Genomic DNA, 25,886 nt, shown 5'->3' on the forward strand with positions numbered 1-25,886 from the left:
CCAGCCCATTGTCTGTTTTTGCAAATATAGCTTTATTGGAACATAGCCATGTCCGTCCCTTTGCATAATGTCTATGGCTGCTTTTCTGCTACAATAGTAGAGTTGAGTAGTTGTGACAGAGACCAGGGAGCCCACAAAGCCTAAACTATTTACTTTCTGGCCCCTTACAGAAAAAGTGTGTCAACCTCTGTTCTAGACCAATGGTTCTCAAAGGTGGTTGCTGATCCAGTAGCATTAGCATCACCTGGGAACTTAACAGAAATACAAATTATGAGGCCCCACTCCAGACTTTCTGAATCAGAAAATGGGGGTGGGTCCAGCAATCTGTGTTGTCCTAAGTCCCCCAGGGGATTCTGATGCACACTATACTTTGAGACCCACTCTTCTGGGTGATGTGTATAGATGAATGATAAAGCAAACAAGACAAAGAAGGTAGTTATTCTAGGTGCGTTTGCATTCTCAAGGAAGAAGAACCAAACAAGTAGGCAAGATAGGTTATCGTTATTAAAACAAGGAGAGTTGGCCTGGGGCAGGAAAAGTGGCACATGAGTGCAGATCCAGAAGAGGAGTAAAGCATGATGAGAAGGGATTGCACTCTTAAGGAAGTGCAAAAGCCCAGAGGTGGGAACAAACTTGGCAAGTTCAAGGAACAAAAGTCCAAAGGGCCTGCAATGTGAGAATGTTAAGTGATGAAGTCAGAGAGGCAGGCAAGAAGCCAAAACATGAAAAGTCTCACAGGCTATGGTAAGAAATTCAGATTTTAAAGTGCAATGGGAAGCCACTGGAAGCCATTGATAAGATCCGATTTTTGTTTTTAAACGATGATGCTGGTTGCTACGTGGACAAAGGATCATAGGGTTCAAGAAGAGAAGCAAAGTGGGGCCGGTCCCGTGGCCGAGTGGTTAAGTTCCCGCGCTCTGCTGCAGCGGCCCAGGGTTTCGCCGGTTTGGATCCTGGGCACGGACCTGGCACCACTCATCAAGCCATGTTGGGGCGGCATCCCACATGCCACAACTAGAAGGACCCACAACTAAAAATACACAACTATGTACTGGGGCTCTTGAGGAGAAAAAGGAAAAATAAAATCTTTAAGAAAAAAAGAACAGAAGCAAAGAGACAAGTTAGGCTCCCATGGTACTCTAGGTGAGAGATGATGCTGCAACGATTAGGGCAGCTCTGAGGAGGTGGCACTTAAGGTAAAACCAGTGTCATCATTCTGGGTTTTCTGGTTAGGCTGTTTTTGACATCAGAGGCTTGGCTCCTTTTACTAATACTGCCTTCCTCTTTTAATGGCAGATTATAATTAGCAAGCAATAGCCAGAAGGGAGATATCTACGCCCCAGTTCTTGTCAACACCTCAATTTGCTCACCAACAGCAGCACTGTACAGACAGTCTAAGATCTATCCCTCGAGGGGTCCCACAACACCTATTCTTAGACCCGAGCAGCTCCTATTTTCTCCCAATCTCTCAGTCCCATCTTGGTCTCATTTACTTTACTTTCCAATCGTGATCCAAGCAAGAGCCTTCATCAACCTGTGGGTTGTGTATACGAGGTTTATTCCACCCATAAACTAATTCAATTCTACCTCCAAATTATCTATCAGAGTCATTCCCTCTCTACTTTCTCCCTGCCTTTGGAAAGCATCATTTCTTATTTAGTTCACACAGCAACTTCCCAACTGGAGCACTTGGCTCTGAATTTGCCTTCTTCAAACCCATCCTCCAACCCTAACTTTGGCCATTTCTAAAATGGCCAAATGAATCTAATAATGCAATCTCCCCACATAAAATCATTTGGTACCTTCCCATCATACTCAAGATAAAATCCCAAACCCTTGGCATGCCATGATCTGGCCGTGTCACCCCAGCCCCTCTCATCTTTACCGCTCCTTGACACACAGCTGGCATTCTGACGACCCCAAGTTACTCGCACTTCCCTAGACCTGACATGCTTCCTCCTTCCCCCGCCATTCTTCACTTGGATCAATTCCCAGTTGTACTTTAGGACTCTGCTCTTGGCTCAGGGCTTCCTCCCTCAAAAATCTTCTCCCCCTCACCCTATCACACACAACTATCACTGCACATATCATACTGCAGTGGACTCATCTGTGTCACCTTAGAAATGGTCGGCTCTTGGCAACTTTTCCACCAGTTTCTCCAATAGCAGAAAAACACAAAGTACCTGAAGGGAAAGAGCATGAGGCCTGAACATTCCTCTCAAGTTCTGAATTTCACATTAAAAACTAATGGGGGAAAAAAAATCTCATGCAGATTTTCTTTCTACTCCATAATATATGATTGTATTGTTTTTCAATATAAAAAACGTCATGACCAAATGTTCAATAAGCCTCATGGTCCACTCCAGAAAAATCTTCTGCTTTGTCCTGTTTCACCTCTAGCATACCACCAATACTCTGGGTGGAGAAAAGCAGTGATTAAAGGAAAAAAGAAAAGCTAAACAGAGTTACTCAAAGCTTCTTAGAAATTTAGCTTCTATCTACATGAAGGGAAGCATACCACTTCATTTTCTAAAACTTCAAATCAAGATTATACAATAAAAAAATTGAAAACAGTTTAACGTAAACTCAAAGAAATCAGAAAGTGATATCTGATAACTCATTTATACTAGAAAAGTTTTTAAGTAAAATGTAGCATAAAGTAGGGGTTAAAGATCTTATTTAAGAAAGAATTTGAAAAAAAGAAAAGGGTAACAAAAGGAAAAGCTTTAAACTAATCAAGTTCATGTAGAAATATATATATATAAAAGATCTGGATCCATCTTCAGATGAAAAAGTAATAAATAAAAGTCAAGACCAAGTTTAATTAGTATCACTCTGTTTCACTTTTCCCTCCTCCCACATCACAGAGAAATCACACTCTTAAAAAATGATTTCAGCTTTTATTGAATGAGGACTTTATTTTTTAACATTACATACTAACTCTCCCTTTCTGAAAAGGTAGATCTTGCACTCAACAACAGTCTTCAAGCATTTTTTTTTTTTAAGAATCGGGGGAGAAATCCATAGTTTGTTAACAAGAACATCCACAACATCTTTTTACAGTAATGATGCGAGGAAACCAATACATTTCACAACCTAGAGTGGTTCAAACTATCTATAGCAGATTTAAAAATCTCAGACAGATGACATAAACTGGACAATTGTGAAAATTGCTCATAATGCAGAATCCAGCTCTAACAGTATAGAACAAATACGTGCTTTGCATTGTGCCTAAGAAGGCATCTTCATTAAGGTACACCAGGACACATTAGCTTTCCCTCCTCCCAGCCTTTTGAACAAATCAGTAAGGCGAGTCTACAAAGGACCAGTAAGGCACAGGGGTACAGCAGCTGACCAGAGGAAATCTAGGTAACTTCCTATGGTCTAATAGCCTTTAATGCAGACATGGGTGTGGCAAATCTGTGTTTTGTTTTTTCAGCATCAGCCTGCACCTAAAGCACGAGAGGTCACTTCAAGTCACTTCAATGGAATAAACCACACATTTCCAGTGAAAGGAGAAACAATTTGAAGCGCTAGAAAGAATTATGACAAAAATAAAAGAAAAGCCCTTTGGTTGAGACTTATTAGATAAACAGAATGTCTTTAACTCTCCAAGGAATACCATTTTGGTTTGTGAAACTATACCAATTAATTAGGACTCCTCTACATTTCCATTATTGTCAGATCACTGTATAATTTCAATAGCACAAACACTTTTCATTTTTCTATGATAATAGCTAGGAATACTTTAATAACATAATAGTTTAATGATGACCATTTCTCTTTGGTCTTATAGTATTTAAGCTTAGGGAGAGATAGCGTCAAATTTAAAAAGAAACAAAGCAATAGAGGCTACACTAATAGCTCACAAAAACAAAGCAAGGTCCTAGTTACTTATTCAGCGAAAGAGTCAATGAGATACTTTCATTCACACAAAGTTATTTTTTAAGTCAAGCATCTGCTCTGAAATGCATGAAGGGATATATATGGCAATCAATCAAACCTTGGTTCCTTTCTTCCTGGTCATGTGAAATTAAGGGCTCCTTTAGATATCTAAACATTTCAGCAATATGAGGGCAACTGGATCAGCAGACAAAGCACAAACACAAACCTAATTCTTTGGAATATCAGTGTGGGTATAGTGATTACCACAACCCACATTTCTAAGTGAAAATATTGTATTACTTTTCATTTTGCAATGTCACCTGATCACCAGTAGAAACCCATTCCCATTGTTCAGTGGAAAAGGAGGCACCTGCCCATAAGAAGATTAAAAGGCCACCATAAAAATGAAAATCTATAGGTCTATCCTATGTTACTTCAAGTTAGGGAAAATGAGAGCTCACTTTTGCTACAGAGTTGAAAGCTGAGTAATTATTATTATTAATATTAGAAAATTAAATTTTTGCAAGAAAGGAGTAGTTAACATATCTATGTCTAAGAAGAATAAAGAAGGACAACTGGGGTTTACACAAGATGCACTGAAGTGATTGACTTGAAGTAGCCTATCGAGTACATTCAGAACACATGGTACAGGAGATTGTCATCTCAATTAAGTCAACCCATTACAAACATCATTCACCCATGTCTAATCTGCCATAAAACCTCAGTTGAAGACTAGGACTATTCTAGCTACGAAGGCAAAAATATCCCCCAAAGTTAATTGGAAGCAATTTTCTGTGCATTAAAAAAGCATTTTCTTAAAAGCAAAGAAAAAATACTATGATTAAAAATAATGTGTTCTAATAAAGCATAGTGCCCACACACAAAGGAAAAAAAACCATATAATCACGATCTTTAAGGTTTCCTTGAATGCTAATTGCTATTTTGGCTGCAATTTTTCACACCATCTGGAAGACAAGAGTTTGACAGATGACTTAGGGTGACTTAGGAATCTTCAACAACATGAAGTCAGGCAATCTCACAGACATCTCCGGCTCTTCACACCACCTCTTAAAAAAGTTTCCGACAAGTTCAAGAGATGAGGAAGGATGTAGAAAACTATCCTTTTCTTCTCATTAAAATCCATCGTTTTTAGTGGATTCTCCCGAGAGGCAAACTGAGACCACAACACAATAAAATGAGGTATTGATACAACAAATGTTCATCAGGAAATCTCTTTCCTTGCTTGAGTATCTATGAGCATTACTACTATTAACCAAAGAATAGTTTATTATATATCATCTCCTTTATTCTAAACCCAAAGTTAATTTATTTCATTACTTCACTAACAAGTGAACATAAGCAGCACATAGTCATATGCTGTAGTGTTCTCCCCATGTCCCACCTCTTCCCTTTCTCCACCAAATAATCTCCCTATAAACTCATATACACTGCTCAAAGGAACATACAAGTATTTTGTTGGTATTTCTGTTGGCATGATTTTGGTGAATAGTTCAGTGTGTGTGTGTGAGAAACTATACATTAAACTTCAAAATGCAAACCACAGACAGAAATCCAGATATGGTGCCAATTTAAAGATTTCAGTATTATGACAAATTTCATAAATATACTGATACATTCAAAAGAAAAAAAAACTACTGAATCAGTTCTATGTGAAATATAGAAGAAGAAGAAGATGTGGAAGTTCTGTGAAAGATGCAAAGCTGTGTACTATAAAATATGTCCAAAGACATTAAGTTTTGGCTTTTGAAAATTCAAATTATATTTAAAGAAAAGAACAGACATGGATGAGAAATCCAAAGCTGTGCCCACACAGCTGCATGTTGTTATTTTTAAACTAATGTCTAACATTTATGGAGAAAAAATAGACATTTAGTTCTACATATTGAATTCCTCTTTTGAATGTCAGCATAAACTAAAAGGCAGGTCTTTCTGGATATCAGATCAATTTACAGGCATTATAAAAACATAAACTTACACCAAAATGAGTCTGTGTAAATAAGTATATTATCTAGGCACCAAGAAAGGAGGAAAGTGTCAGAAAAATAAAGGAGGTCTCAGTGTTTTGTCCAAAATTCCAGAAACTGCCCATGGTATACAAACAAAAGGGAGGTGTTCAAATATTTACCAGTGTTTTATGTTTTAAGAATATTAAAAATCAGTTAAAATATTTGTAGGAACGCAACATAAAATCATAATGTAAATGATAGGAACTCAAGGCCAAGGCTAGAACCAACTCAAATCATAAGCTAACATCGCCTGTTTCCTCCACCAAGATTTCAAGTTTGTCCAGTAATTTATACTGTGGTTTCTCGACCAGCTTTGAGATTGGGTGCTGAGAACTGTCGCCTCATCCGTGGAGGTGTCACAAACTGGCTACAGTGGTTAGGTTTGTCAGTCTGCTTCTGATAGGAATTAGCTGTATTGCCCTCTAACTGACTACCAGTGTTATAATTACAGTAAGACTGACGATGTTGATGAATATGGCGCTTCGCCTGGAAAGTCTGCATATCAGCAGTAGGGTGACCACTGTGGGAGTTTAATGACTCTGAGGAGGCAGAAGCCTGGCTGCGCATACTTTTCGGTTGACCATTATTGAGAGAATTGCTTCTCCAGCGTAACTGGGGTGGCTGTTGTTGATTATTAATATGCTGCTTGCTAACTTGAATGTGGTCTTGACTTCGTGTGCCCTGAGAGACCCACGGTAACTGGGGATCTTTAGAAGCTGCTCTACCCCCCTTTTCTTGGCTCTCCTCTTTATTTCCTTTCCTTCCGTCTTCCTCTTTTGGGATTCTAAGCTCTATAACCTCATCTTCTGTTATGATGATATGCGTCCCAGGACTCCAAGAGTTTCTGTGTTTAGGGTTGCTCTTAAAGGGAAACCGGGGCTTGCGGTTCTCAGGAGGAATGAACCTATGAGGCACATTCTGCCGACGAAGCTGCTTTGTTATCTCCTGCTGTTGCAGGTTCTTAAATCGAATTTGCTCTTGCCTCATCCAACGCAGACGTCCACGTCTAAAAGCTGGATCCCCATTCATCAGTTGGGAAACACGTTCTTCTTTCCCAAGTTCTCCACTGTCTCCTTTACTTACATCATTCTCAGACTTGCTACTGACACCAGCACCAACAGGTTCCTTTGCTTTGTGGTTTCCTTGAATTTTCTGTTCCTGAGATCCAATCAGTGGCAAGACTTTCTCCATTTTGAGCATTTTATTTCTTAAGACTTTTATCTCCTCATCTTTCATGTTATTTTGCTTTTTGACTTCTTGCAAAATATCTTCCAGCTTGTCTATATGAACCTTGAGGTCATCTACATCAGTCCCACCTTTACCACTGGCCATCACGTCTTCAATCTTCTCATCCCCTACACCAACAGTGTCCCAGACATCCCTGGCCACTGCCCTCCAGGAGTCCCGCTCATTGGGATCTTTCTTCCCATACATGGCACAAAGCTCTTTCATCTTAACAATGGCCAAGGCTTCAATTTCCTGCCGACTGTGTCTAAAATCGTTGAGAGCAACCTCGTAGCATATCTCTTTTACAGCCTGAATCTTAAGATCTGAGATGGTGACCCACTTGGAATCTTTACTGAGGCGCCTTCTCTGGGGAATTTGGTACATTTTAATTGGTTCTCGTTTCTTCCCACTGCTGGGGAGGCCACATTTTTTAACAATGGTTTGCAACTTGCTAGGAGGGAGCTTTTCTCTCAGAGAAGTAATCAGTTTCCAGCTCTCTTCACAGGACCTCTTGTCAGAATCGTCCCCGCTATCAGAATCCGCGTCCTTTGGAAAAACAAAATCAAAAAATGGCCCCAAAATAACCAAAATTAAAATATAAAAAAGGAAAATCAAACTGAAGAAAAAGCAAGCAAAAAAACCTTAACCAAATTTAAAAACAAAACCAAAAAAAAACTAAAAAAAAAAACGAAACAAAAAAATCCTAAATGATGTGCAAGTCTATTAAGACACAGGCATATGTAAATTATTATTAATATAAAGATTTGTTTGCTGCTTTAGTAACACTAATCCAAATTTCCACTGCCCGGTTTAAGTGATGAAATCTATAATCAAATTTCTTGGGAAGATTGACACAGTGAGTGAGTCTCTCACTCTAAGGTCATATGAAGTTATTAACAAAATGGTGTGAAATAACATCTCCGCTATCTCAAGAAAATGAAGTAAAACTTACACCCCATACATGCTAACACCCATGCAGCCACTTCCCCACATTTGCCTTGGTTATTGCTGTTGCTTCTTCCAGAAACTCTTTCCCCCATGAGTGAGCACAGATGCCATACAAGATGTGACGAGCAGGCGGATTAACAAAGGTTAGTAAGGCTGTAGGATGCCACATTTGTTTAGCTTTACTAAAAAGAGCAGCCCTAGAAAAAAGTTAGAATATAAGAAAGTAGAAAAAGAAGCAAACAGGGATGATGTTAAAAATGCTAAGAATCCCTATTAGCATTCCATGTGAGGTTTTTTATCAATCATATTGTTTTTTTCTAGAAGACGGTTTTAAAACTAGTCTTTCCATGAGCACATACTGGATTTGCTACTTTCTTGTGTCGTGTCAAATCAATCCATTTCATTTGGACATTAAAGTTTGTTACCCAGAGAACAAAGAAGCATAAAAAAGGATCCTTATAGTGGGTCTGCTATTTTGTTTTTTCACACACTTAGACCAACAAACACCTGACCTCTAAATTTTAAGAAATAAATTTCCAAAACATAAATTAAGCTAGGCAAATATACTTTCATTAAACATCATTTAAATTCCCCAGGTAATATTTTAATAAAGACAACTGAGAGATGTTTTCTATCTATGAAAACCCATGGCATTTCTAGGTATTAGAGGAATATCATTTTAAGTGACAACTCTTCCCATCAACACATAGAACACAAAGATCATCTTCTGCTTACGTAAAATGGATACACTTCAAAATGTTATCTCTAACACTGTCTTTCCAGCTATCTTTGCACTATTACCTCTTTTTCAAAAAACTTTACTTAGGCCTAAAACAGCAGCCAAAGTTCAAAACTACGTAGTTTCAAGAGCTATGGATAATAATCAATTGTTCTTAACTAACAGAAGCAAATCCTGATAACAGACATCTAAATGAAAGCAATGCTGGATTTAGAATTTCCTATGATGGACAGGATTAAGCAAGAATTTCTACTCAGGAGATAAAAGTTCCTGGGAAAAGAAACTAGCCACTAGAAGAGTAGTCCAAGGTAGTCTAGTAAATGAAAATATTCTTAATAGTCTCTTTTACTTGGCTGTGATTACCAAAATTATCTCTAGTATAGAGCTTAAAAAAAAAGAATCAAAACTGATAAAATAATATTTTGCTTTCTAGACCAAAGATTTCTATGTATTGTTACTTTCTTGGGAACAAAAACATAACCTTTAACAATAATGACAATAACTTGGCCCCTGAATTTGGAGATGTTGCTACTGATTTGTATTATTTCTATTGGTCTACAAAGTAGGTACTAAGCCCATTTATAACCCCCACCTATTTGAAAATTTAGCAACAAAAACCAGATAAAGGTAAATTCAGACACTTTTTCTTTCATCTTTAGTTTAAAAAATCAAAATGGTCAATCTTAAGTGATAAAAGATAATATTAATAAACATTACAGAAAAAGGTATGTCTGACTCCTAAAAAGCTTTTCTTGCAAATACGTATAATCTGAGTTTCACAGAACACAAACTCTGATTCTTCCCACATAATTAACTATCACTTTTTTTCCCCTGGTTTTCTTTTCCTTTTAAAATTGCTAAAGGATGAAGTGAATACTACCTAATTTGAGTAATAACAAATATTCTAATCATTGCTTTAATATTATGCTTGAGAGACAAAAGTTATGTCTTTAAATTCTAAAATAAAACATAAATAAAAGAGCCTACATAAATCCAAAAGAACTCAGATTAAATCAAGTGGCCACAATTTTATTTCTTTTTAAAATACTGTTTTAATGACTCTCTAGAATATGTTCTCCTTGTAGCTCAAACACATCATCCCTCCATCATTTAGTGACATGATACTAAAAACTCTGCATGCAAAGTTTATGTGCCAAGATGTATATCCTATCTCATGTCAAAAAAAAGATTTAAAAATATTTAGATTCATTTATTACAGAGTTGGAAAAACTACTCATGTCTGGCCAATTTACATATTACTAAATGATCCTTCTGTTTTCATTAAATACCAAAATGCAAAAAGGGTCTCCAGAAGACTCTATAAGAAGCTTATGCAAATAGAAGAGAGAAGACACCAAAACACATGTATAAAAAAGCAAGCTCAGAAAGGACTAAGTGTATAACAGAGCACTAACTATAAGAGAATGTTCGGCAATCTATCAATGTGACGCATTTGGGGAACTATCATAATAGAAAACTCAAGAGCCTGAATTCCATTTATTAATGCTGTCATTATGCAAAAATAATTATATATAGTAAACAGTAAATAAATATTTACTGAAAAATAATTCCTTTGTATCCTCTTAATGTTTATTCATAGGATGCATTTGAAATATATCTGTTGGTTGACCAATACAGGGTCATAAAAATATATCTTCCATTCAGTATCGTTACTGCTAGATATTCTTCAGGCTAAAGCATTAGAAATCAATTCCTCTTGAGGACAAGAAATTTAAGTGAATTAGACAGTTGGACTTATGGGAGGAAAGCAACCTCCTTGCTTTAAGAAGCTGCTCTTGAAATCCTCGTTTCCTTGGAGATACACACAGCAGATGATAACCAGAACCTGATTAGTTGCAGACTAAGTGTGTTCCCAGGAAACTAAATATGTCTTAGAGACATTTACTTTCTCTTTATTCAAAGGTCATCGTCTTTATTTCAGAGCATATATCTGATCACCAGCTCTTGGGTATAAGAGAGCACCTGCCATCATTATTCTTTGCCACCTAGTTAATTAAAGGTTGGTCCCAGGACCAGCAGCACTGGCATCACCTGGGAGCTTGTTAGAAATGCAGAATTTCAGGTCCCACTCCAGACCTACTGAATTAGCATGTGCATTTTAACGTGACTCCCAGGTGGCTGAGAAGCAGTGCTTTATTGGACAGAACCCTGACTTAGGTGTTTAAGAGTGAGCAAGACAGCATTTTTTAGCCTTAGTTTCCTCAACTGTAAACTGGAGGTAATATTACTCATTTAATTTACACACACACCTACCAAAAAGGGTTGTTTCAGGAATCAAAAAAATGATGGATGTTACAGCTCTCTGTAAATTATAAAGCACTATACAAATACAAGGCACTATTGTTAATAATGAATACAGCTTAATTATACCTGTCCTTGTTTGCTCTCTCACAGACCATCAGAGGCATGTTATTAAATGACACTACATTATTAAGATAAAAGGCTCCTTCATGTGTCACAAATCTTTCAAGCCCCTAACCACATTGTAGCTAAATCTTTGTTTTCATTAAAAACTAAATGCCAACTAGGCCTCCTAAAGAGACTCTTATCTATAATACTGCTATTATCTTGCTCCTAACACTTGAATTATTCTTACAGTCCATTCTTTTGTGGGCTTTACTATAATTTCCAAGATAACAGACTAACTGGTTTAACCCACTTCCAAGCCTAAGAACTGAGTTGCCCTGGAAAACGCTGCTTTTGCTCAAGTCCTTGGCTTTTCTGGCCCATTTAGCAGTAGCCTCTCTCCTCCAAAGTAGAGCATGGCTATAAGGCCATAGTGTACTACTGTAGTTTACATGCTGTATTTTACACTAAGGGAAGAAACTAGTACCCCTGCTTTCTTCCTAATACTCCCTTGTCTTAAAAGAAGTCCATAATCTTAAAAATGAGAAATTCCTAAACTGCATCCACAGTATCCAAAGATTTGTTATACCCTTTTCTTACATATCAAACGAATGCCAAGAAGCTTCTGCTAACCAGGGCTTTAACCAAAATTAAACCAAATTTGGCATTACCAAAATTGGATGGCTTTAAAAATGAAAATCTAACTAACAGATCAACTTATTTATTCATGAGATTCAGTTTCTCTCAAACCTGGAAAATCAATTACCATCATAAAATTCTAAAGCCATTGGCGTTATAAGCTGTGACCTTTTCAGCTGCTCATCCAAACCCTTTCTCAACCCAGAGAAACCAGGCTTCTCTCTCCTATCTGACTTGGTTGTATAGCCCCTTCTTCTACTGCCATCCCATATGTCACAAAGACCCTAATTGAGAATTCAGACTCCATGCAGGGAGAAACAGAAAAGGATTAACACATGCAACTGTGCAGCAACACTTTTAGACACAGTTTAACTAAAAAAAAAAAAGTCTGTCCAGCACAAGAACAATCCCCAAGTCAGCCCAAGAGCAGAGAATTAGTACTATCAGGTGATCAGAAACAAAACCAAGGCAAACACCCACCAAACTCAATATTCAGAGTAATTATTATTATAAAAGAACCACCACTGATGCATACTCAAAAACCACTATCAAGAGGCAAAGGTTACCAAAAAGTTCCCACTATTTCCTCAAGAAGCACTTGGTTTTGATAGAAGTAAAGATTTGACTTTAAGACATAAAAGGCACAAAAGTAGTACCTTTATGGACAGTTTTTCAGGCTAAGGCTACCAGGAGATGTAAGTTCCTTCTCCATTAAGGAAATGAAAGAATAGTGAATGGTATCAATGAGAGCTAGATAAGCATTTTGGGAGAGTGCTCATCCGTGGAACAGGGAAGGTATATGAGACCAAGCTGCCCTTTTCCTAACAGAGGATGCAAGATGGACTCCTACCAGTCTCTGCTGCTCCAAGAGAAGATCTGCTTCTTCCTTCTCCTTTTTGTACAGAATCTCCATTTCCTGTAGCCTAGAAGGAAAAGAAAAACAAGAGAGGAAAGAATAAATTGTGACATCACGGAGCTGTTTCATGAATACTACTATATGTTTAAAAGAAGTGACAGTCATGTGGCTCTCATCATATTTATACATTACCTTTTCTCCATCTCTTGTTTCATATCAATTCCTTGTTTTTCCAGAAGCTCTCTCTGGGCAAATGTCCAGTCCACAGGCTCAGAGGGGGTCTCAGCGGAAGGAGTCTTCTCCCGCTCAGCCCGTGCTTGCTCCGGATGGTTAAAACGAAACACATGGTTTTTACCCATGATGATACGGTTTCCTAGCATAAAACAGAAACAAGGTTAAGGGGCCAGCCCTGGGGCCGAGTGGTGAAGTTGGCGTGCTCCAGTTAGGCGGCCCAGGGTTTCACAGGTTTGGATCCTGGGCGTGGACACGGCACCACTCATCAGGCCATGCTGAGGCAGTGTCCCACATGCCACAACTAGAAGGACCCACAACTACAATATACAACTATGTACCGGGGGGACTTGGGGAGAAAAAGCAGGAAAAAAAACAAAAAGAAAAGAAACAGGGTTAAGAAACCATTTTTTAAATGTATAGTATCTAGGTTAGCAACCTCACTTTCCCTAATGCAAAAAGACAGCTTCTGGAGTTTTACAAGAACATAAATCCTAATGCTGATTATCACTTTAGCCTTTAAACAAGGAGTCAAAAATCAAAGAGCTGCTCACACAAGCCAAGTGTTCTTTGCTGAAGATTTCAAACCTCTCTCAGTCTCACCTGAGCGTAGCTGAACAGGCTGGGCCACTCTCTTGCCATTTACGTAGGTTTCTGAGCGTTCACAAGGCTCTAGGGTCACGATAACTAAGAGGAATGCAAACTAATATTAGCATCACAAACCAGTGGAGTGAAATAACAGAAAGCAGATGACTATGAGGATTCAGGGCAACTAGAACACATTCCTGCAACCAACCAAATGGCTGAGCATCTATATAATAATTCATTTTAGGGTACCAGTACCCACTCCAATATAAGAGGCTATTTAGGGCTGTGGTTAAGACAGAAACATTTAAATGAATTTGACAAACCTCAGAAGAAGACAGGAAATGTTAGTTTAGGTGATATCTGACAGTTCAGGCTATAAAACTGAAAACCATCAGAAAATTTAAGTACAACATGTAGGTAACAAGCAGAAACTTAAGCTCAAAGGCTAATATTTTGATTAAGGAAGGAATGAATTATATAACACAAAAATACCATTAGTTTGTCATTGTTAATAACCTGGGCAAAAAATCAAGATTGACTTTTCCTTCCCTTTTAGATAAAAATAAATTCTACTGGGTTAAGACTAGAGGTCCTTCAAATCTTTCACTAGCCAGGATATTTGTTCCCTTTTTACTTGTCTATTAAATAATTAACATTCAAGACCAAGCCTAATTGCCTATGTCCTGCTCCGTTCTTGGCAGTAACAAAAAGACTTCTTTTGCCCAGGCTATTTTCATGTAAAGTAGCTATGTCTGTCCCTGCATTTATAAGCAGCACAAGAAATTCTGCATTTTCAAATATTAGATTGTACAAGAAAGTATCACTGAAAGAGACAGGGAATACCAAGTCTGGGGGATTTCTCATAATATAGAATAAAAAGATTATTGGAAAAGCTAAGCCAAGAACTCTCACCGTCGCCACTGTTGTTTCTCTCACTCCGAAAGATACAATGCTCTTCTTTAATGTGAGCCCCACTCAGCACGATGTCCTGGCGCCGCTCAGCATCTGCTTGGCCAACCCTGAACACAAGGGAAAGCGTTTCCCAGGGAAATTCAGACACAAAAAGCACTACAAACAATGAACCTCTTTCTCCCAAAGAATATTCTTTGGTATGTACAAAAAAGGTATCGCCTTTTTTTTTTACAAAGGCTTTCAAATGCGAATTCCGTTTTCATATATGATCAACCTCCCTACATCAGAATAAGAAACCAAGGAGCAATGATACACCAATGTAACTCACACAGCATTATAAAAATACACGAGTTAACTAATCTCTCTAACGAATTCATATAACATGTTAGAAGGAAAAAATTTACATAGGATCTTTTAGAGAAAAACTACATGTTAACTGCTTCAGCAGGCTAAAACACATAATTTGGGCAGAGTAGGGAGAACGGTTTGTAACTATTTCAGACAGGAAAAACAGCAAATTATTACGACAAATTTTTTCAAAAGACAATTTCCCCTTAGTTATTCAATCATCCAAGAGAAAAGAAAACGTTAAGTGACCAAAGAAGAAACAAACATACCTTGTAATTCCATCTTTGATGTAATAAAGCAGGCACTCGGACATAAGTGGGTCCTCATTGAGGTTAACAAGATGTGGGGTCTGAAAAAGGTTACAGATTATCAATTATGAGCCAGCACCACTGAGAGGGCTGTGACAGTAACAGGGACCTACAGGAGGCTGACGGCTTCTTAGATTACCCACAGTGCCTAGAAGAGGGACTTCTTTGATTCCTAGTTGCAAGTTCATAACAAACAGAAAACACTCTCCACAGACCTCCCCAAACTGCACTAATGCACTCCATTTAAAAACATAAGTTCTGGGATAAAGAGCAAGATCCAACTCCTGAAAAGGTCAAAGCATGGAGAACACAAAAGAAAAATTAGGACAGGATGATTCTTTGGGTGAGTTAATCATAATTTTTGTAAACATTTGGACAAAATCGTGAGGAGCAGCAGAATATGCCACTCCAAAATATGCCACTTTGACACTGATTATTTTGAGCTGAAGGCACTTGAAAAGCAACACATGCAGGGAGAGGCTTTCTCTGAACTCCCCTCATCTGCCTAAAGACAGATGTCCAAAAGGAGTGAAACTGTTGTAGATCTCCTCCAGGAGTTTCATCAACCAGGGAAGATGGATGACTATCCCATGAGAGGAAACCAAAAGTCGACTTCACACCCCTACAAATGTTGTCACAACTATCAATCCTCCCACTTATTCTTCTAAAGGCCCATTCAAATGATTTTTAGGGATCATTTACTCTCCCTCGAGAGGCCTATCTCCTCCCTCCCCTTTCCCCATTAAGATATTTAAGCCAGAATTCTAAGCCACCTGAGGGAGTTACTCATTTTTCCCTGGGTCTCTCCCATGTAAACGTGAGGTATAGATGTTAAACTTCTCTTTGTTTTTCTCCTGTTAATCTGTCTTTTATTACAGGGGTCTCAGCCAAGAACTCAGGTTAGAGGGGAAATTATTTTTCTACCCCTACAATCTCAAGAAATATTTAATTTTTCATTTACTTCATAAAAATGTCCATACACTCCCTGTCATTTCCCTCTCTAATTTTTATCACTTCTTCCATGGTCTCAGTTATTGTCTTTAGTTTATTAGTCTTTACCTTAAAGAAGAAATTTAAATTACTGACATTCAATAATACACACATCTTGTAAAAGTCCTCTTCATCTAATATTTCTAAAATCTTTTAATAACCAACCTTCTTTGGTGAAAATACCCCACTGGAATCCAAAAATAAGTCACATGGTCTTGGGGTCAAAATCTACTCAAGATAGTGCCAGCAAATGTGGAAAAATGAAACAACAGTCAGATGAGAGGGTTAAGAAAAGAGACTGCAAAAGATGATTAAAAAGAAATTAGAAAAACCTCTCTATCTTCTCAACTAGCATCTGCCTCTAGTTTAAGAGCTTTGCTGGTTTCAAAGAGTCAAAGATCTGCGTGGGCAGCATTCCTTAAAACCCATCGTGACACTGGCCTAATAAAAAACTAATCTCAGAAATAGGTTCTTTCTTCCCTTAAAAGTATCTCCCCCTTAGTTTTATTGAAGTATGATTGACAAATAAAAGTTGTATATATTTAGGTTGTACAAAATGATTTTTTTAAGGTGTACAATGTGTCAATTTAATATGTACACATTGTGCAATGATTACCACAATCGAGGTAACACATCAGAAACAAGCCCTAAAACTGAATTCGGATGTGGTCAGTGGTGCATCCCCTCCTTCCCCGAGGAAGTCTAGAAAGTTAAAGCAAGATGGGTAAATTAAAGTAAGAAAATGCCATGGAAACAGAGACCTCAGTTTGGAATTCTGGCTGTCTATACCACAACACTTATTTAAGTTATTTACGATTTGTGTTAAATGCCATATTTTTATAAGTTGCTACATAAAAATTTTCCCCAGTTCTTAACACTGAAAGGTTATGTTATAAAATACCATTAGATATATGCAAAGTCACAATCTAAATTCTATCAAACCTATAGCTGCTAAAATTTCTATAATTATAAGTAATATAGCTGTATAAATAATGTCTTACTGAAGGAAAAACTATCAAGCTGTGAAAATTACTGATCTTTGGCAATATAAACATATAAAAGACTCCTGTTATCATTCCAGTTCTACAATACGTACTAAAATGTCTTTAAAAATCAATCTACTTTGTTAAAAATAACACATTGGAATTTATTTAAAAAGTTACATGACCTTGATAGAAAAACCTAACCAAAAGAATTCTAGCAAAAATCACAGGAATATTTCATGTCACATAAAACAAAATTACCAATGAAAACTCCCTACTCATTCTATGCTGACTGAGAGAGACCATCACCACACTCTTGCAGGAAGATGTGTTAAGTCTCCAACAGCCAATTTGAGATCATTTAAAATGAAGAACCATTTATCACTGGCATAAAATATTTATTTTGTACATCTATGTAAATACATGTGTTCTATTATTGTCACATAAATAAGTGTTCCAACATCTAACAATAACTTAGGAGCAGCTTGGTTAAAAAAACAAAAAAACACCTTACTATTCTAATTAGCTAAAAGGTATCTACTACTGAACAACTACAACTAGGTAAGTAGGAAGGTAACTACTGGAGTCATTTTTTTTTTTTAACTGAGACGGGAGCAGGCTAGAAGGATGAAGACAGGAACTGCCTTACTCAGTGGTGGTCTACAACACAAATTGCAGAAGCAAACTGAAGCAGTATTTTTCTACACAAACCTGAACAGTTGAAATTGCTTCCAAAGAGTTACAAATCAGGGTTGCTGGCATCTGTGGGAAAATCTACACAGAAAGAGCAGCCAAACTGAAGCAAGGTATGCTAGGTTAGGGTGGGAATTTAAGAGAAAGCAACAATGAAGATGATTAAAGGTACTCACTATGACAAAAAGATACAGATTTACTGCCTTGGGTTTTATCTTGTAAACAATAAACATGACAGGTATTTTGGAAATAGGCTCCCCTTGTACTATAAGATGAAGTCAGAAATATCTGAAATTAAGCCAAGTCTCAAGATAAAAAAAAAAGGGAAGAGGAGGGGCCAATCCTGAGAGACATGAAGCACCTCAGTAACTAAGATGAAACAAAAAGTGTTTCTGGGGGCCTGCCTGGTGGTGCAGTGGTTAAGTGTGCAGGTTCCGCTTCAGCGGCCGGGGTTCATCAGTTGGGATCCCGGGTGCAGACATGGCACCGCTTGGCAAGCCATGAGGTGGTAGGTGTCCCACATATAAAGTGGAGGAAGATGGGCACAGATGTTAGCTCAGGGCCAGTTTTCCTCAGCAAAAAGAGGAGGATTGGCAGCAGATGTTAGCTCAGGGCTAATCTTCCTTAAAAAAAAAAGAGTGTTTCTGTTTGGTTGAGTTTCACAACATTCTTTCCTACCTTTTTAGGTGAAAAAACCCCCAGCGTTCCTCCATCTTCCCGAATGGCGACTCCCATCTCAGCCAACAAGGCCTCTCTAGAAAAAACAACAAGCCTATCAGAATACCAATACCAAAATGTCAAATCAGTCTAATATAAACTGGAAAATAAAGCATGCAAAGCAAAAACAACTGCCCATGTTTAAAGTCAGTAATATGAATATAAATGAATCTGCTTATCCCATCCTTAAGGAAAAATTGCTTTTAAGAGAAACAATACATTCAAAATAAATTATGCTCCTATGTTAGGTAAAGTTATATTCACCCAAATATGAACTTTGTCTCATCTCACTTCAGAGGCAGACAATAATTCATAAATAATATGTCTGCTAATATATAAAAAGGAAGAAAGGAGTATTCCTTAAGACTATACATCCAACTCAAGGAATAATTTCTTCAAAATCTAAGGCGGCAATCAGAAAGTAACTCTGATATATGGAGTATTATCTATAAATGTGATTTTCTCAAATGTTACATTCCCATGTCTACTATCATATTGATTCAGCAATTCTAACATCTCTATATACTAAATAAGAAAATTCTAAGTAATACATTTACTGTATCAGTATATTAGAACTCACTTCTGCCTTATATTCTGGGAAACTGAATTTGTTGTTGTTGTTGTTGTTGTTGTTGTTGTTGAGGAAGATTGGCCCTGAGCTAACATCTGTTGCCAGTCTTCCTCTGTTTGGTATGTGGGATGCTGCCACGGCATGATTTAATGAGCAGTGTGTAGATCTGAACCTAGGATCCAAACCTGAGAACTCTGGGTCACTGAAGCAGAGAGCACAAACTTAAGCAAGACCCCACCGGGCTGGCCCCCAGGAAGTGACATTCTTAAATGTATATTTATTCAAATAGCAGAAGTATTATTTCGGGTTATATTCACCTTCAAGGTAGAGAACTACAAGGTTAAGACAGAATAGGGATTTTAAAGCTTGTAACTCAAACTACTTCATCTCTTATCAAAGAGGTTCTGGAAGAGAAAACTCTGAGAGACAATAGTTAGAACAGCTTTTTTTATTTGGTCTTTATCAAAGGCAGTCCTTTTGTAAATTAAAAACTCTAAACCGTTCAATATCTTCCATTTTTATATGCATCCCTAGCAATATGTAGTATGATAACTATTTAAGCACACAACTCCCTAGGGAACATTTAAATATTGAAATTTCACTTCAAAGTGTAAATTCAACTGGCCATAATTCCCTAACTGGATTTATTTTTTGTTTTGTGTTTTGGGAGGAAAGGTTCTTTGTTTTTAACTTCTATTTTATCTTTTCTTACTAAAAACAAATCCAAATTTCCTAGAAAATTTAGAAACATCCCCAGAGTTTAACCTCCTGACCTCTCCATTCTGATAGCCTCTGTTTTACGCAACTTCTCTTCCCAGGTTTCATTCAACTCAGCAATGATCTTCTCAGATTCCTAAGGAAGGAAGTCCACAGTTAAAGTTACAAGAGTCTTATAATTTAACATACCATTTCTAGGAAGGATAGAAAGAAGCAGATGATGCCCTTTGAGGATATGAGGCAGAATCTAATATGATGACACTCTTCTTTTCTTAATATGTAAAGTAAAAATCATAAAGACTAAGCCTAACACTAAATCAGTCCAGATATATCAATTCTCTTAATTCCTAATAAAAATAACTTAATAATAAGAGAGAGAGAGAGAGAATGTGTGTGTGTAGAATGACGGATAAAATTAATATCCCAAAATGCAACGCACTATTTCTGACAGCCACTTCCACAAAAGAATAGTCCCTAAAGGTATTCCTTGCATTGTTTCACTATTATTTCACCACTGATGGGGTTCAGAACATGCTCTCCCAAAATAAGGCATACTGAATATTTCAAGCCGAAGTAAACTGAGAAATGGCAGGTGCAGGAAGGGCTCTCTGATCTCCTCCTGAAGCAGGTCATAAGACCCCCATGAGAGGTGCCCTAGGCCCTATACCTGGAGGAAAGGAGCATCCTTATCTCCGAAAAGGGAAAAGGGACAATTGTCAAGAGGAATCTGAACAAACAGGCCTCACTAGGTCTCCCCCAGTTTACTACTCTTAGCTCATACTCCTTTGTCCTATCACACTTTCCTATGACTTTTCACTCTTCATCAAATTTAGCATAAAAATGCTCAGGCTTAACACTTCTTTGAGTCTTCGTTTCCTTATGAAGGCTCCTATGCCACTTAAAATTTTTTTTAAATAAATTTGTATGCTTTTCTTTTATTAATCTGCCTTTTGTTACAGGGGCCCCAGCCAAGAACCTAGAAGAGTAGAAGGAAAGATATCTTTCCTCTCCTACGACACAATGCCCTCCTGAACACATCCCAACATGCAATATAGAAAGGTTTAGTACTAACCTCATTGGAAGGAATATAGCTACTGAAGTAACCATTTCCTAGTCTCTTGCTGAGTGTTTACTGTATGCCAGAAATATAAGAACTAAAACATGTTTCCTGCTCTCAAGGAGCTTACTGTGTACTAGGCAGAGAGAAAAGTAATTGATGATTCATCCATTCAATAATTATATATAACCCCATTATATGCCAAGCCCTGTTCTCGGCAACTAGAGATACAGCAGGGATCAAAATTCCTACCTTCAAGAGACTTACATTCTAGTAAAGAGACTGAGACAACCAATCAATTTTAATCAGTAAGTCAAGTATACAGTATGTCAGACAGCAATAAGCGCTTTGGAGAAAAATAAAGCCAGGGAGAGAAAGAACGGTGGGGGAAAGGGAGGGGAGAGAGCAATTTGGAGCAGGGTTGTCAGGACAGGGCTCACTGACAAGCTTCTATGTGAGCAGAGACAAGGAAACGCAAGAGCTGCCACACGGGTATGTGAGGGAATAGGTGGGAAATGCCTGGAGTTTTCCAGGAACAAGAGTGTGGCTACAGCAGAATATTTGAAGATTGTGAGCAGGTATGGTAGGGGAAAACAACAGAACAGTGTGCCAAGTGCTAAAACTGAAGTATTCACAGGTCGTTAGAAGGGGGGTGAATCAGTGCTGAGTGATACTAATGAACGAAGGACAAGGAGGAACTGACCAGGTGAAAAACGGAGGGAGGAGGAGTACCAAAAAGAGGGATGAACATATGCAAAAAGCAGGGGAAAATGCTAGCCAGGGAGACAAAATTAGAAAGTCAGATAATGATGATGGTGAGATAGTAAAAGTGACAATAGTAGTGGTAGTGACTGAGGATGAAAACTCTTATCATTTAACAGGCTATTATAAGACGCGTCTGGGATCCCAAAACATCACTGTCTACATAGAAAGCAACTGGGAACATGTAATACAATAAAACCCTAAGGTAGATGTCTGCTGGTATTTGGTTTTCAGAACGAGACACGGGAGCATATAAAAAAGCTAAAAGTAAAGACTCAAGGCAGCAGCTGCAAAAGCAAAGGAGTACGGGAGTCAGGAGAAACAAACAGGAGAGTACAATGATGATGAGGAGGAGGATGATAAAGAAGAAAGAACAACAACTAGCTAAGCTAGGCAAAGAGCAAAACTGATAAAAGTTAGAAATAGCATGGGCATCAGTAAAGTCAATATAAAGGGGGCCACATAGGAGGTACTCTTTCAGAAAAGAAAAGACGTGGTTACAAACTGGGAGAAGGTAGAACAAGTCTGCAGCAGGGGTGAGGAGGGTGGAGGGAAAAGAGATAAAAACCAGCTAACTTGGCTCTCATTAACCCTCCAAACACACACACAGGCTGAAAGACTAAAATAGCCACCTGAATGGCATCTTTACACAGGCCTCCAATAGTAATGATTAACATGAAGTGCATGTGCCACCCCAAAGCTACGTAAGGAAACAACACACCATGCTAGAGGGCCAGCACCAAGAAAAACCCATACAACTCCAGCAAACAGTGAGACAGCCAGGAAAGGAAATGTACCAGGTACCAAGTGATCAATAGTGTTATTTATAAAGCACCACAAAGGCTATTCACCAACTCTAACAGAGTAGCATTAAATGCTTCTGCAAACGACAGTAAAAGGACAAGTACACCATAGGTTATGACACCATAACCTATATGATACTAAGGCTTATTAAAGACAGCTGGGTAGAAACCTTTACGATCTCAAAGTAACAACTTCAAAAACAAAGGAAGGAAACAACAGGACGCCCCTGACCAAACCAGAGCACCTAGACTGGTGCTCATTATACAGAGTGTAGCCCATAAGCCAGTGATATTGATTATGGAATACAAATTGACCCACAGATACTTAAAATATTTTTTCCCCTGGTTAATCTTCAGAAAAACATCATGTCAGAACAAAGGTTTATCTGGCTGTGTTAAAGCTATCCTATTTTGTAGCAACTGTAAACTCAGCCCAAGGAAGAAAAGTTACTGTCTAGGAATCTTCTTACCATTTTGCTGTCAGCTCTAATGTGACCTCTCTAATTTTATTTACTACCTGGAAGATAAATCAGAACAAGATCTCTTTGTAGAAAAGAGATTTATTAAGCTAGTAAGGTACTATTTTTATTTTTCATTATAGCTTCAAGGTGCAATTTTTATGTTGTCTTTAAGCTATTTTTAAAAACTCTGAAGAAAGGTTAGAGAAAATGATATTGAGTGTCATAACAAAATTTCAGTGTTGGAAAAAGCCATTTATTCCCGAACCCAGAGATAAAGAAACTGAGGACCAGAGAAGCTAAGTGATTAACCCAAGGCCACACCACTCCCTGAGCCAGGTCTAGAATTGGGTTTCCTGACTCTTAGCGTTTTTTTCTTCAAGTAAGGCAGAATTGATAGTCTTTCAAGAAAATATTGAACAAAACAGCTCACCATAAATTAAGAAAAAGTGAAGGATACTCTTTCTTCAAATATGAATAACAAACTTAGTATAAACAAAATAAAAATGCCAATATGAAGATAGCTTTCAGTCTCTGAGTCACCAACTCACTCTGCAGGCAGGCCTGGCACACTGGTGTCCAGAGCTGCCTATAACCCATTCTAGAGGCCTAATCTAAGATTAAATTGAAATTGGGATTCACACTTCAGAAACGAGGAGTCAAGATAATCTTTAAGGGTCCTTCCTTCCTAGAGGTACTACATATAAAAGAATTCCAAAAAACACAGTGACATCAGTAACTTTATTTGAAGCTCCAAGGAATGTTGGGCTGAGGTATCATTCAATTTTGGTCTCATATCATATACGTCTAGCTATTTGTAGAGCACTGGTTAATAATTATGTTCATATGGCCAAACACAATTTAATCTTTTCATCATGACTCAGTTAAGATAGCAGAAAAAGGCACAGAACAAGACAGAAATATTTCCATGAAAAAAATTACAGTTTAAATTGTGATATTTAAAAGTTTAAAGGCTTACTACATGGAACATTCCTTGAACCTATCAGATAGCCAAGGTTTTACTGTACTGAACACAGCATGTTTCATAAGTGACTTCCAAGTGTGGGGCCCTCAGGCTGCCTAGCACAGCATTTGCCCTTGCATGCTTCTGTAGTGGATATTTATAGTCTAAGCCTAAGCAATGGTACTCATGGTACTGACTCTGATGCCAGACTAATAAACAAACACCAGAGCTACCACACAGTAGCTGTAGCTACATATTTAAAACCTTACTGAATAGGAATCCATATCAAGGATACATACAGTTCAACACAGTTTGAGTTGTGACTAAAAACTGAAAGCAATTACATTTCACTCTCTTGCTGGAGAGGTTTACGGAGGGCTCAAGATATTTATGATGGGGTAAACATGGGTCTCTTCCATACGAAAATAGGCTATTCAATGAACAAAGCAGTAGCAACACCCTGTGTAAAAGTATTCTACCAACTGATAATTTCTTTAAAGTCAAAAATAAAGAGAAGCAAAGGGAAACAAAAAATTAGAAAAATGAATCAACCTCCTCTATTACTGTCGTCCATTACAGTATTTTTCTCTAGCAATGGCTTGTCTTAGGAACAGAGCTCCTTCACACTCAGCAATGAAATAGTCCAAAAATGAGAAATTCTGAAGCATTTCTACCCTACAACCACTGCCTTGCACTGTGGATGTATGATGTTATCTGCCTGCAGCATTAAAATGCAGGTCTGCTAGAATGGAATTCTCACCATTCACAAAATAGAGCAGAACTAAGACGCTTATGCTTTGGTGACCTACCACGCTGTATTAAAAACTCAAGATTGACTGCAAAACCATAAAGAAGCTATTTTCTAAAACAGGGAAAATGGAAGGTTTCACTTATTGGCTAAAAGGAGAATTAAAACAGAGAAATTTATTTTCTGATGAAAGTAACGTAGTTTTATTTTGTTTTGGGTGGGAAGTAGGGAGTTTGGGAGGAGGGATCCCTGAATAATGGCAGTGTTATTCCCTAGAAACTATTTGGAAGACACTGAGCGACCTAATTCTTCGAGATCTGGTTAATGTCTTGACTCCTAACATTCAACGTTATTTGCAGTTAGTCCCACTTGGCAATTGATAATTTTTTTCTTTTACACCACGATGTACATTAAAGGAAAATGTAATCTAATTTTTACACTAAGACTTTAATAAGCAAATAAGATTCAAAATCCCCAAAGAAAAAGAACATTTTACATTAAATAGTAAGTGAGAGATTTCACTTTCCCTTACCACAGAACCCCTACATTTCCCCCACTGACCTGAATAGAATCCTGCACAGCAACTTGGTCACTGATGCCTATTGTAATAAAATACATGAACAAAGCCTTCCTTCAGAGGGCTTCACTAATGTCTTTATTAACATTTCAATGTCAATTTTACAACAGCAGAAATCACCCTTCAATTTGCAACATTTAATGAAAAGATTTCTCACTCCCTCTCTCCCCTTGCCAGGTATTCAAAACTTCACCCGCTTTCTATTAACATGTTCTGAGGGAAGACACAAGATCATTACTTTAGTTTCCAAAGCACCTTATTTTAGAAGTGAGTAAAATGCCAAGGGAAAAGGTAGGCTGATTACGAAGCAGAAGCCCATTTTTCACATAAAATCTTTTTCAGCCTCATTTGAAAACCAAAAAGAAAGTATCTGCCTTCTTCAATTATCAAGCTAATCCCCTTTTAGTGGTGAAAGGCTCAGCAAACCTTTCAGTCCTTAACTGTTCAGTTGGTCACTGTTGTCACCGGTCCTTGCACGAGCAGCACCATGCAGAACACTGACTGCAACATGAAGAGGACTGTCAGCTACAGACTCCTCCCAACTTCCCAGCTCCTCAAAAAGTCTCTCTGCCCTCCTCGCTTTTCCTACCCTGGCACTCCTGAAAACAAAGGCCAAAACGTATGGATCAAGGTGACAAGCAGGAAAAAAAAAAAGCATCTGTGCTGCTGTCACAGTGATTTGATGGATAGCACCCCAGGTGAGAAGTGTCTGCTCTCACTGTAGTCACTGAGGGGAGAGGAAGAACCTCTGAGTCAGAGGGCTTTGCTGTT

At 37.9% G+C, this 25,886-nt stretch overlaps 1 protein-coding gene across 30 annotated transcripts in view; it reads right to left on the reverse strand.

The window, feature by feature from the left end:
* The window catches only part of KIF1B (kinesin family member 1B), a 135,021-nt gene that overhangs the window by 51,713 nt on the left and 57,422 nt on the right, over positions 1-25,886 (reverse strand). For 29 of the 30 annotated variants that reach the window (XM_070511128.1, XM_070511127.1, XM_070511126.1 and 26 more), the window contains 7 exons: positions 19,803-19,882; positions 18,420-18,495; positions 15,037-15,116; positions 14,420-14,526; positions 13,523-13,606; positions 12,881-13,061; positions 12,683-12,755 (listed from right to left, as the gene is read on the reverse strand). In XM_070511128.1, coding sequence (XP_070367229.1) covers positions 12,683-12,755; positions 12,881-13,061; positions 13,523-13,606; positions 14,420-14,526; positions 15,037-15,116; positions 18,420-18,495; positions 19,803-19,882 — 681 coding nt within the window. Of the gene's footprint in view, positions 1-2,880; positions 7,686-12,682; positions 12,756-12,880; positions 13,062-13,522; positions 13,607-14,419; positions 14,527-15,036; positions 15,117-18,419; positions 18,496-19,802; positions 19,883-25,886 lie in introns of those variants that run through there. The other variant, XM_070511130.1, reaches the window with a different exon arrangement.

The sequence above is a fragment of the Equus asinus genome, chromosome 5 (assembly GCF_041296235.1).
Source record: "Equus asinus isolate D_3611 breed Donkey chromosome 5, EquAss-T2T_v2, whole genome shotgun sequence".
Classification (NCBI taxonomy): Eukaryota; Metazoa; Chordata; class Mammalia; order Perissodactyla; family Equidae; genus Equus; species Equus asinus.